Source organism: Sycon ciliatum, chromosome 4 (assembly GCF_964019385.1).
Source record: "Sycon ciliatum chromosome 4, ocSycCili1.1, whole genome shotgun sequence".
NCBI classification, from domain to species: domain Eukaryota; kingdom Metazoa; phylum Porifera; class Calcarea; order Leucosolenida; family Sycettidae; genus Sycon; species Sycon ciliatum.
The window spans coordinates 39722651-39735016 of NC_088646.1; the positions used below are offsets into that span (position 1 = coordinate 39722651).

Genomic DNA, 12366 nt, shown 5'->3' on the forward strand with positions numbered 1-12366 from the left:
TCTCTCTCTCTCTCTCTCTCTCTCTCTCTCTCTCTCTCTCTCTCCCTCTTGCAGGATCGTGTGTGCCTGTACAACGTATAAACAGTTTTAGATACCCTTGCTTAGGTCATACCCTGCTTATGGTTGGACTTTCCAGTCCCCTCTTGTGTATATTCTCTTTGGATATATTCTCTTTTCTAAGTACTCGCAGACTCCACTGCAGCCATTTGCACATTAGGGTCCCTCAACTCAAACACTCAAAACACGCTCTCTTTGCTGTATACTTCACTTGAAATGTTTACCAAGTGTTCAGGCCTGGCCCATCATCACAGTGAGTATTTCAAGTGACGTATGCAGCAATGGCAGCGCATTTGAGTGTTTGAGTTGAGGGACCCTAATGCATATTCTCTGCGAATGTTTCTGTGTCTGCTGATAGGAAGTGAAGAGTGCGGTGAAAGTTGACCACAATAGTGTGAAGAAGATGTACTACTTCATACTGGACCAGATGGAGACCTGTCAAGGAGTAAGGACCAGCTTTTTAGTTTACAGTACACCCACGGCATGGCTGCGTCTTTCTTCCTTTGATGTTGAGGCGTGGGGGATTGGGGAAAAAGTATGGTGGAGCTCCAGTATTTTTTGGATGGTAATGTGTGTATACAAGCAGGATGTGTCATACTGTGCAGCTGCACATAGCTGCTACAGGACTGTCTTGTCTTTCCAGCCTACTACTCCTTATCTTGGACATGCCCACTCCTCTATAGAGGTTATGGTATACTGTGGCCACATCACATGGTCATGGGTCATGTGACATGGCTAATTTTACTAGGCAATTGGTCATGTTTTTCGAGCACTGCATTCATTTCGTTATTTTCCCGTACAAGAGGTTTTATAGATTGTTGCCATCTCCACTCTGTCATGTGACCTGCATCTCATGTGTACTGTATGTAAATTCATGCAGCAGCAAATAAGTTACTTTCTACGCTGTCCCATTTGTTGATCTTGGTGTTGCACAGGCGAATGTTTTTACCATGCCAGTGTCTGTGGAGATATTCAAGGATTACCCCAAGTATATATTTCACCCTGTCTCATTGGATTCACTCAGGGAGGTGAGTTTCTCTCTCTCTCTCTCCTCTCTCTCTCTCTCTCTCTCTCTCTCTCTCTCTCTCTCTCTCTCTCTCTCTCTCTCTCTCTCTCTCTCTCTCTCTCTCTCTCTTCTCTCTCTCTTCTCTCTCTCTCTCTCTCTCTCTCTCTATCTATCTATCTATCTATCTGATTATCTTTCTATCTCTCTCTCTCTTCTCTCTCTCTCTCTCTCTCTCTCTCTCTCTCTCACTCTCTCTCTCTCTCTCTCTCTCTCTCTCTCTCTCTCTCTCTCTCTCTCTCACTCTCTCTCTCTCTCTCTCACTCACGCGCACACATACACACACACTCTCTCTCTTTCTCTCTCTCTCTCTCTCTCTCTCTCTCTCTCTCTCTCTCTCTCTCTCTCAGTGGCAGATCTTGAGGATGGTGAGGATTTCTGGAGAAGCTGAGGTGGCAGATTCTGAGGGGGGGGGGGGGGGGGGGGGTCTGGAGAAGCTGTGGGGAGATTCTGGAGAAGCTGATGTGGCAGATCCTTAGAGTGGTGGGGATTCCTGTTATAGCTGAGGTGGCAGACCCTGAGGATAGTGTCGGGATTTCTGTAGCAGCTGAGGTGGCAGATCCTGAGGATAGTGGGGTGACGGTCGGTAGAAGCTGTGGTGGCAGATCCTGAGGGTAGTGGGGAATCTCTGTGGAAGCTGAGGTGGCAGAAGTAGTGAGCAAGGGGAGCGTTCTGTTGTAGGTACATGCCCTGCCCCCAAAAATGGGGTATTACATGTATGTCCTGCCCCCCCCCCCCCAAATGGGGTATTATTGTGTGTGTGTGTGTGTGTGTGTGTGTGTGTGTGTGTGTGTGTGTGTGTGTGTGTGTGTGTGTGTGTGTGTGTGTGTGTATGTGAACTGTATAGTGGAGTGGTATGTCCAGTGTTTTCAAAATTATTATCGTGTTGACTCTGAGTGAACTGGCATTTCAAAACAATTCGATCGTCTTACCATGTGTCTGAGAGTGGTGCGATGCGGGTCTCCTTCTCCATGTCTGCTCGTTCCTCTACCTCCCTATCTACCTCACTTCCATAGCCTTAGAACACACCAGGATATCAATAGCAGTGCATCACTTCACGTATGAAAAATTAAGGATGAAATAAGAATTGAAAATGACACTCAAAATTACTGCAAAATTATGAGCTTTCAGTAAATGAACTGTGACCCTGAACCCTGAAAGGGTTAATCATTCAAGTGATGAACTGCTATTGATAACTTGCATTTGATATATCATTCGCAATGGCAAATAATACCAGTTCAAGAGTTGTACTCGGACGAAGCGCTCATACTCATCATCATCATCATCATCATCATCTTCTTCATCTCTTGAACGTTTTAGCGACATGGTGTGGTTGTTGAAGGAGCAAAGTGTATTGCTACCGTCGTCCTGCGCATCGATCTTCTCAATCGTTTCCCAGGCACACCATGATTGTCGTGTCCAGTCTTGCTGTACTTTGCTTGAACACCTTTTTCTTCTCCATCCGCAATGATGACGGTTTGGAATAGCGTTGTAGGCCTGGGAGATGGCAACTTGAGCTTCGGGAGAGGTTGTAAATCCTCACAGTGAGAAGCACGGCATTTGTGTAGGTTGGGCCTCTTCCTTTCGGTAGCATTAGGAGCTGTAGAAGCTAAGGTGGCAGATCCTGAGGGTGGTGTGGGCATTTCTGTAGAAGCTGAGGTGGCAGATCCTGAGGGTAGTGGGGGATTTCTGTAGAAGCTGAATCACCGACCACGGCCACCACGTTACTCCCTGCTCGGCTTGTTTTGAAGCCCGGCTATATATTGTGCATGGCCACGATCAATAATTTCGGCTACAATTAGGGCTGAAACGATCATTCAATATCTCTTAACAATCAACCAATATCAATAATGATCGATATATTGGTTTTATCGATTCTTGTCGGCTCTACCCGTGTACCTCGAACACCAGTTTATGAAGATATTCGGCGATACCTTTACGTTAGAAATTTGTGGCTCCGCACTGTTGACATCTGTAGACATCTGGCTGGTTTATCAACATGAGCTAGAGGATTTCACGTTGTTTCTAGAGCGAAGAATTTTGTCATCACCCTCCGGCAACTGCTCTGACCTTTCCCACAAATGAACTGAAAAGACAAAGTCTTCTCTCCCGATCTCTTTCAAAGCCACAAGTCATTTTTACCGCGCTTGAAAGTACATGATTGTACTCGTATTCGCAATCGGATGGAGTGCAAGGGCTAGAATACTGTCACTGATATACAGTCAGACCTCGCTTATCCGGTCCTCTTTTATCCGGATCCCTCGCCATCCGGAAGAAGACCGTTGGTTACCGATTTACAGCATTTGCCATGCATACATACAGTATGTGTGTTCAATTATCCGGTTCCCTCGCCTATCCGGATATTTTTGTGGAAAACGGATGTGTGCGGTTATGCGAGGTCTGACTGTACATGCATAAACATCGTTAGCACTCGTTTTGAACACTAACGATTATCGATTCCACTCTTAACGATCGATATGCGAGTTATCGGTATAATTGTTTCAGCCCTAGCTACAATACGCTATTTTGTGGGCTTCTATTTGAAAGTGGTTTTAATACCCAACGACGAGAGTTCCAGTAGCTGCTTTAAACGGTGGTTGGGTTTCTGCCTTTTGTTGTTTTTGTACAGAAATTGCGAAGCCTGTCCGGGGCAGTGTTTCAAAACCCGCGCGAATTTTTGCAAGAAACAAAGTGGATAATCCACAACTGCATTATCTACAATGGAGGTAAGGGTGCAGCTTTCATAGGTTCCTGGGGGGGGGGGGGCTGGAAAGGGGAGATGAAGTTCGCACTGACAGTGTGTTCGATCCGTGTATGTAATGAAAACTGAGAAGTACTTTCATGCATGGCCATTCAAAGGATCAGATCAGTCGGGGAAGTGAACTGCCTGAAAAGAGAAAAAAACGCCAACCCCACAAGGACTCAAAGCTGGGACTTTGCTTGTCATGAGCAGTGCTCCAACCATCTGAGCTATGGAACCAGGTCGAACCTAGAACATGCTGGTATATTACTGTGGTGTTTGATATAGCCTGCATGGATGTCAGTTAATTATTCAACAATTGATGTTATATCTGGTTTCCCCGTTTGTGTTGCCTGTTCATCCAGAGGGCCACAAGCTCACCACAATGGCGCGCAACATGGTGCGCTTTTGCCGTGATCAGGTGGGTGTTCGTTGAAGGCACGTTCTGCGGCATAGAGCACCCGTTCCCGAATGTACTGTGTGCCTGCTGCGCATATGACATGTCTGCCATCACGTGCTACATCTACATGGTACATCTGTGTCTGTGCTTGCAGTGATTTAGTGGGGTTGCGGTGTCTACTAGTACTTACCATGATTATACTCAATCTGTGGACAGAACTGTTTCGTCCTTTGTGGACTCATCAGCACAGCACAGAGAAAATGAGGCCGAACCTGATAGCAATGAAAAATAAATACCATGATTTAATATATGGATATATACATGTATGGCACCTGGTATCCCAGCCAAAGAATACTGGAACTGTGCAGGCTGCGCAGCCCAAGTGGTACGGTCACAGAGCCATGCACTGAACATTGCTGCTCACGGGATGCGGTTTCAGTACCGGTGCCAGGCAGAAGGGGCTAGAAGGCGCCCGTTACTGGCAAGCGCCCGTTCTCGCCGAAGCTCCACACAACACCTGTGCGACTGAGCACAGCTTCCATTGTGTGTTGCTCTACTGGTGTGTGTGGATGGCTGTGCCTATGTATGTCTATGTGTATGTGTATGTCTATGTGTATGGTTACCTGCCTGCCTGCCTGTCTCGAATGTTCAGGTGGTCCTGCTGGAGTTATGCCCACCGTGCTTTGCACACATGACAAAGTTGAATTCGTCTGCGCGTAGCTACTGCACGCCCAATCCGAATTGTGTAAGCAACACTGCTCACAATAGACGTTGTACAAACTTGTGACGTGAAGAGTACATGAAAGCATGCCATTGCGACAGAGGAACAACACTTAGTATGCATGGATTGTAAAATCAATTTCTCATCATCAGCACCATCCTCGCTGTGAGGGAAAAACGGAACTGGAAGATGTTACATGTATAATATTAGTTGCGTATACACTATTAAAAAAGTTTTTCTATGTTTCTCGTGGATGTTCGTGTGTAATAAAACCTGTAACTAACGACCACCATGACTAGCGCCCAGCCTGGTACTACCGACCACTGAGTCAGGCACGGACGGACTGTCTCACAATACAAACCTCTTACTAAAGACCACCTGCCACTAAAGACCGCTTTTTCTGGCACCAAGGGGTGGTCGTTAGTTACAGGTTTTACCAAGAGTACATAACCCCAAGAGTGTGCAACTGCCTGCACAACCTCTATGCAGTGCTGCGACGGCAGAACTTCACATCGCGTGACACGTTTCAAAAGGTTACACTGGAAAACAGTGCAAAGTGATCACAAGAGAGTTGTACCCAAAGCTGGGTTTCGTACAACCCTGTATCAATCATGCACAGAGTGCAAATAATGTGTACGGGTTCATCACGTGATGTGAAGTTCTGCCGTCGCAGACCCCATAGCTGGAGTTGCACACTCTTGGGGTCATCTGCTCTTGGTTTTACTGTGCTCTTAGTTCGATGCTCACTCATGTAGACATTGTCGTGCTTTGTGATATTGCTACTTCACATCTGACCTGTGGCTGTCCATGCAGTTGTGCCACTCTACTAGTATACTACAGAAATCTGCTCACGATACGCACTTCTCCCACACACACATCCCCATTGCAATGTATGTGTGTTGTGTATCTCTGTGCCTGCTGCAGACTAAGGGTCACAAGCTAGTCTGGGCAAAGCTGCGTGGATACCCGATTTGGCCAGCAAAGGTATGCTATTGCAAGGCCCCGGCTGCAATGTCAACCTACTAGTAGGCGGTCAAAATAGTGTGTGGGGGGGGGGGGGCACATTTCACAGGAGGGGGTGCTGCCTACCCTCCTGTGGCTAGAACCCTGGCCTGGGTTAGCACACCTCTGAGCAGTTTACCTGACACACCTGATCAACATGCTGGATATCCTGGGAAAATCACCCGGTGTTTTCATCCTGGGGAAATCACCCGGTGTTTTCATCCTGGGAAAATCACCCGGTGTTTTCATCCTGGGAAAATCACCCGGTGTTTTCATATAAATACTGTAAAGTTGCTTCTCACAGTTGTAGACGGTATAACAGGTTTTGGCTGAGGCAGTTGACCACTGATGGTTTTGGTATTCTTCACTTTCTGCCCTGCTGCTGCTGCTGCTGCTGCTGGCGGTGTGTAGGTGATGAATACGTTCAAGTCCCGTGAAGGTGAAAAATACGAACTCATGTTCTTCGGCGATCACAGCCAGTAAGTACTAAGGGAGCGTAGCGGTCGTGATCACTATACAGTCGTCCCTCTCTAATCCGGCACTTGTTTATCCAGCGCCCTTGCAAACCAGCACACTTTCTGGCAAAACGGATTTTTTTCAGTTCATTTTCTACGCTTTAATCCGGCACTTGAATTCCGCCTCCAGCAGCGATTTTCTGCAACCAATAACTCAAACTGCACATAATTCGATTTTCTAATCCAGCAGTTGTACATCGCATACGGCCAGGGACCATTGTAACATACACAACACATGTAACATACACTTGGGAATATCCTATGCTAGTGCATAAGATATTCCCAAGAGTATGATCGTTTACTATGTTATAGACATGCATTCCATAAAGTACTTGGTTTGACACAGAAAATCCCTACTTTTTGACGTACGACACAAACATGTATGATATTAAACATGTGGTCCGGGTTGGAGGGCAGGATTTGATAATCCAGCACCCTTGTTTATCCAGCAGAAAATGCCGTTGCAAAAGGTGCCGGATTAGAGAGGGACGACTGTATTCACTTGACTGACCCGTCTGTGTGTGTGTGTGTGTCAGACTGCTCCTGTCTTTTCTTTCATTCTCCTGGGTGGTTACCAACAGCCAGTGCATGCCGGAGTATGTGGTGTGATGTGTGTTCGGGAAAAATGAACAAGACCAAAAAGTAGGGGTTCACTGGCCAGAAAAGCCACTTCAAAGCTGTGTGGTGTAGACCAGGCAGAATAGTGGTGGTCAATTCTTCAGCCTTGCAAGCTGTTGAATGGTGCAATCCCAGTACAAGTTGGTATGGCTTCTGCTGTAGCATCACCATCATCGCCTCTGGCATTGGGCGTCACAAGGTTTAAAAAAAAGTGTGTGTGTCTGTGCCTGTGTATACGTGCGGGGGTGCCTGTGTGTGTGTGCGCCTGTGTGTTTCTGTCTGTCTTTACTTGCTATAGTTATTCTACGCTGGTTAAGAACACAAAGCCAATCACCAAAGAACCGGGAGTAGGCCCATCAGCTGCAACTGGTAGTCATGTGAATTTCTGGCGACAAGCACTTGAAGAAGTTCAGACGTATAGTGAACTAGAAGGCACTGCTCTTCCAGAAGTGCAGAAGCTGTTGTCAGCACTACCTGCAGCGGCACTATTACTCTCACCGTCCAGTCAAGATGCTGACTCCAGTGGTCCGAATAGTAGGTCTGTTTCTCCTGTTGAGGTGCGGCCACGCGCTTCTTCCCGCTCTTCCTCTCCGTTACCTACAACAGCAACTGCTGCTACTTCTAGTAGTGCTGCTGTGAGCCAGCGAAGCAAGACCCCTATACCAAGCGAGGCAAAGAAACACACTACGAGTGGTTCAGTCTCTAGCAAGCCAGCACCACCATCAACTACATCGAAACTCCCATCAGCTGTAGAACCTGCGGTAATGGCAACCAGTGTGGGTGCAATGGCTGCCGAGCATTCAGGTAGTGCAGAGACCGCAGTGTCCGCAGCAGCAACAACAACAAAGTCTGGCTCAGCAGCAGCAGTAGCAGAAAAGCCGGCATCGACACAGGAGTTAGACACATCAGCACCGGCTTACCGCCATAGCGTCAGCAGTGGCAAGGCAGGACGGACAACACCCGAGCAGGCTGTGTTTTCTGAGTCTGAAGGTGAAGACGATGAGTTTGCGGAAGATAGTGGCCAGTGGCTGTTCAACTATGAGAATGCCGATGATCGTGTTGAAGACGTAGTCCTGGTTGTCTCAGATCTCTCTGCTCCTTGCTCACCAGCATCTAACACCTCCTCACCAGAGCAGTCCAAAGGTGGAAAGGGCGGCTCTCCGCATTCTACACGATCGGGTTTGAAGCGCGGTCGCTCAGCATTAGAGCAGGTTACACCTCCCCGTGGAGATGCCAGCACCGCGTCCAAGGCAGGTGCCTATGTGGCCACACCAGGTGCCAGTGCTACTGCTGCCTGCGATAGTCCCATGTCGCAGGCCAAGCGGCGTAAGGACATTCCCGCTCTGGCTGCCATGGATGTGCTGCCCAGCGTGACGGAACTTGCGCCGGACGACTGCCTTGCTCCGACCGCCAGCTCTGCTAGTAGCACACCTTCTGCTGATTGTACTGATGATGGCGATGATGCTGTGCCGACCGTGTTACTGCACCTCTCCCCTACCACCACTGTTGATGGCACAGGTTAGTAACTAAATACCGTAAAGTCGTGTATATAAGCCGCGGCTTCTATGACTTTCTTAGGGATATTGTGCAGGCTTCTATACGAGACAGGTATTTTTTATGTATGTCAACACTAAAACCAGGCGTATGTGCCGACAGTATATCTTGAAAATCAGGCTTCTATTCAAGACAGGCTTCTATACAAGACACTGCGGTAACTGTTGATCTTGAGACTAGTGCTTATGAGACACCAGCCATGTATTTTAAGACGCCGTCGGCCCGCTCGCTGCCAAACTGCCGTCTTCATCTAGCTAAAAGCAGCTTATTTTGACATTTGCTTTCTGGGCGTACAGTAGAAGCTCTTCTCCTGTCCAGACACCACTTCGACCTGGTACTGTAAGGCATGTTATTATAACGGGTCGCAAATTAAACAATCGTCCAGAATTCGTAGGTTAACGAGAAAATACGTTAACGATATTGCAATCTTCGGGCTTATCCGCACACAACACATATGAGGCATTACTTCCTCAGCAGAACTATTTATAACGAAGAAATGTCACTCATTAAAACGTTGGATTTACTTCCTCTCGTTATATTTACATTTTCTTACAGTACCTTGTAGTCAGAACCTCAGAACCTCCGGTTGAATCTTGAAAACGTATTCCTTTCCGTGGAATTAAGTTGAGCTACTTGATAGCCCTCAGCTTCCGCTGTAACTTGTTATATGTGCTTGAGAATGGTACAGTGAAACCTGTCTAGCATGACCGCTCAAGGGACCTTCAAAATGTGGTCTCTGTCACCAGGTGGTCGCCTTACCCAGGCCAGGGTCAATTGACTGGAAATAGCATCCCTTGGTCCTGGTTGCAGTGGTCTTCTAGGACAGGTGGTCGCCTTATCCGAGTGGTCGCCTTGACCGATTTTACTGTACTTCAAGTATTGATCATGTTTCATGTCGCCACGCTGAGGAGAGTGATCTAGTCCACTGTAGTTGTAGCTTTTGTTTTGGAGTTATCAGTGGTTGCGAGACGCAGGCATGTTGGGTTGCTAGGCGCCTTGATAAGAGAGGCCGTATTGTAGTATTGGTGGCGAGCGCATTACATGTACACCCCTACAGTGTTGGTGGATTGCTGCTCTCTGATCTCTACACTGTAGTCGCAACATGCAGTTTAACTCATGCGTGTGATCTAATTGTTCATTTCGCGAAAATGGCGTTAGCTGGTTTGTGTTGTACCGCTGTCCAAGAAAATCGCCTGTGCCTGGTCATTTGTGTGTGTGTCTGTCTGGGGGTGTATGGGTGCGTTTGTCTGTCTGGGGGTGCGTGCGTGCATGGATGCACATGTGTGCATGCTTTTGTATTGATCGTGTTCGGAATCCGCTCACCAACTTTCTTCACCTGTGTGTGCGACATGTGTTATGTAGAGGAAGCAATGGACACTGCAGAGCAGCAGAACACCAGCCAAGCCAGCACTGACAGTATGCAGCACGCCCATGTCGCTACTGCAGCCACTGCTAACACTGCTGTATTGGCAGCGGTAACAAGCCTTGCAAGATCACTAAGCTTTGATGCAGCAGCTAGTAGCGATACGACACCAGTGACGACGGCGACGATAAGCGGCAGCAGCACGGGCAGCGCGAGTACTTCCACAAGCGTAGGCTTCTCTATCAGTACTTCTTCCTATGGTGCAGTAGCAACTCCAGCTGCTCAGAGTACGGCTGGAGCAACAACAGCTGCTGCCACGACAACAGCTGAGAGACAGCCTGCCGTTGCTGCTGCTGCTGCTGCTGCAGTAGCTATGTCGGTACAAGCTACTGGTAAGTTCCATGTAGCACACTCAGCACAGAAGCCATTATAGTTTGGACTAGGCTTTTCGTGCCATTACTTTTCAAGTAGAATACAATGGTCATTATCGCGGCAGCAAGTCCTTATGGCCGGCACTTTGGCAGTCAGAGCAGTGACATAACTAGCACCTTGTATAGGGCTTGGGCCTTGGGCTTGTATAGGGCTTGAAAGTGCTACGTCACAGCATAGCAACAATTTCAAAAATTCAAAAATTGGATCCACTTGGATCCAGTTTTTGTATGGATCCAAGCACATTTCAAGCCGTCTTACTCACAGCAAGGTGATGTAACCAGTGAAACTGACTGATTTGGCTACTGGGGGCGGGGTTTCAACTGGTGGCGAAGTAAAAGTCATCCCTGCATACGACATGAGTGGGTTGCTATGCACCCACATACTGAGGCAATAGCAAAGTCACACCTTAGTGGATCCTAAATAGAAATCTGATGTCAACTTAGTACTCCCTGGCCGTTTTTGACGTCATCACTTTCAAGCCCTATTCGAGCGCATTCGGTATATGCGAAATGTGTCACTGTTTTGACATTGTACTACTGTAGTCCCCGCTGGTGTTTGATTGCATGCTCTTTAATGAAACTTGACCTTTCCAAACGTCTCTGCCCCTTGTTGCTGCTCTATTCTATGTTCCTGTAGGATCGTCACCAAAGCTAGAAGCAGTAGCAGAAGTGAACACACGCACACCTACGCATGCTGCCGGCATTTCCAGCCAGGCTCTGCTTACGACAGGTCTCCCGTTAGCAGCAGCGGCAGCAGCTTCATCCGCGCCGTTCTCTGCCCGTCCTGCGTACACGCCGTCCGACGCGGTGCACGCACGCAGCACGGCAAATCACGCGTTTAACGGTGCTGGCACGGCTGTCGGTTCTGCGTCTGGCACGTCCATGGCCACTGTGCCCGGCTCAGCCACGTCACCCATAGACCTGTCGTCGCCGGCAGATCGGCCGATTGCATCTCCCTCTCATCTCCATCCTTTGCCTCGTATACTTTCCGGTCGTGTCAGTCCTCTAGTGTGTCAGACAACAAGAAATCCCGCGCCCATTTCGAGCATAGGTTCCGCTGATGCTACAACTGTGGTTGGCGTTCAGAGAACGCCCATGGAAGGTGTTAGGTTTGCACCGAGTATGTCAGCAGATATGGTGGCAGCGGCAGCCGTTGTACCAGCCATTTTACCCTTGTCCCGGAGCCATGTCGCTGCCGTGGCGAATCCGATGATTGCAACTGCTCTGGCAGCACAGGCACCTGTCACTAACAACGGGCCGCCTACAGCTAGCTGTGATGGATGCGTTGGGCAGCAAGCTGCTGTAAAGGAGGTAGGATGTTAGCGTGTTTGTATGTGCTAGTCAGGGTAGGGGGCTGTATGTGTGTACTGCGTAGGTGGTGGTGAGGGGGGGGGAGGCTGTATGTAAGTTATGTGCTGGAGGGGGGGGGGGGGGGGGGAGGAGGAGGAGGCTTGCGGGTAGTATTTGACTGCTGCATGTATTATAACTATGTGCTGATACGTGTGTGCGCATGCGTGCCACAAATTGCGCTGGAACTCCTCTTGCTAGTGTCCGCTATAGATGAAGCAGGTGCGTCACATCAGACAATCAATACGGAGGTTTGGCAAGATGAATTTTGCATTGATGTTCGCACTCCAATATAGGACAAACTCAGTGACGAAATTCGCGTTGTGATAAGGATTAGCAGAACTCACGCTTGCATGACCATGATGACATTGACAGGTCGGACATGTGTACAGACAGTACAACGTAGAGGACACACACACACGCACACACACACACACACACACACGCGCGCGCGCGCGCGCGCGCACACACACACGCACACACACACACACAGAACACACAGAACATGCAGGTGTACTAACAAGTTCTATAGCACTTGAAAATGTAGAACATGTA

The 12366-nt window shown here is 48.4% G+C and overlaps 1 protein-coding gene across 4 annotated transcripts in view; it reads left to right on the forward strand.

Moving 5' to 3' along the window:
* The window catches only part of LOC135816120 (MYND-type zinc finger-containing chromatin reader Zmynd8-like), a 31550-nt gene that overhangs the window by 6590 nt on the left and 12594 nt on the right, over positions 1 to 12366 (forward strand). For all 4 annotated transcript variants that reach the window (XM_065329496.1, XM_065329497.1, XM_065329498.1 and 1 more), the window contains 10 exons: positions 416 to 502; positions 993 to 1085; positions 3750 to 3846; positions 4226 to 4281; positions 4913 to 5005; positions 5906 to 5965; positions 6395 to 6462; positions 7415 to 8634; positions 10033 to 10425; positions 11102 to 11775. In XM_065329496.1, coding sequence (XP_065185568.1) covers positions 416 to 502; positions 993 to 1085; positions 3750 to 3846; positions 4226 to 4281; positions 4913 to 5005; positions 5906 to 5965; positions 6395 to 6462; positions 7415 to 8634; positions 10033 to 10425; positions 11102 to 11775 — 2841 coding nt within the window. The remainder of the gene's footprint in view (positions 1 to 415; positions 503 to 992; positions 1086 to 3749; positions 3847 to 4225; positions 4282 to 4912; positions 5006 to 5905; positions 5966 to 6394; positions 6463 to 7414; positions 8635 to 10032; positions 10426 to 11101; positions 11776 to 12366) is intronic.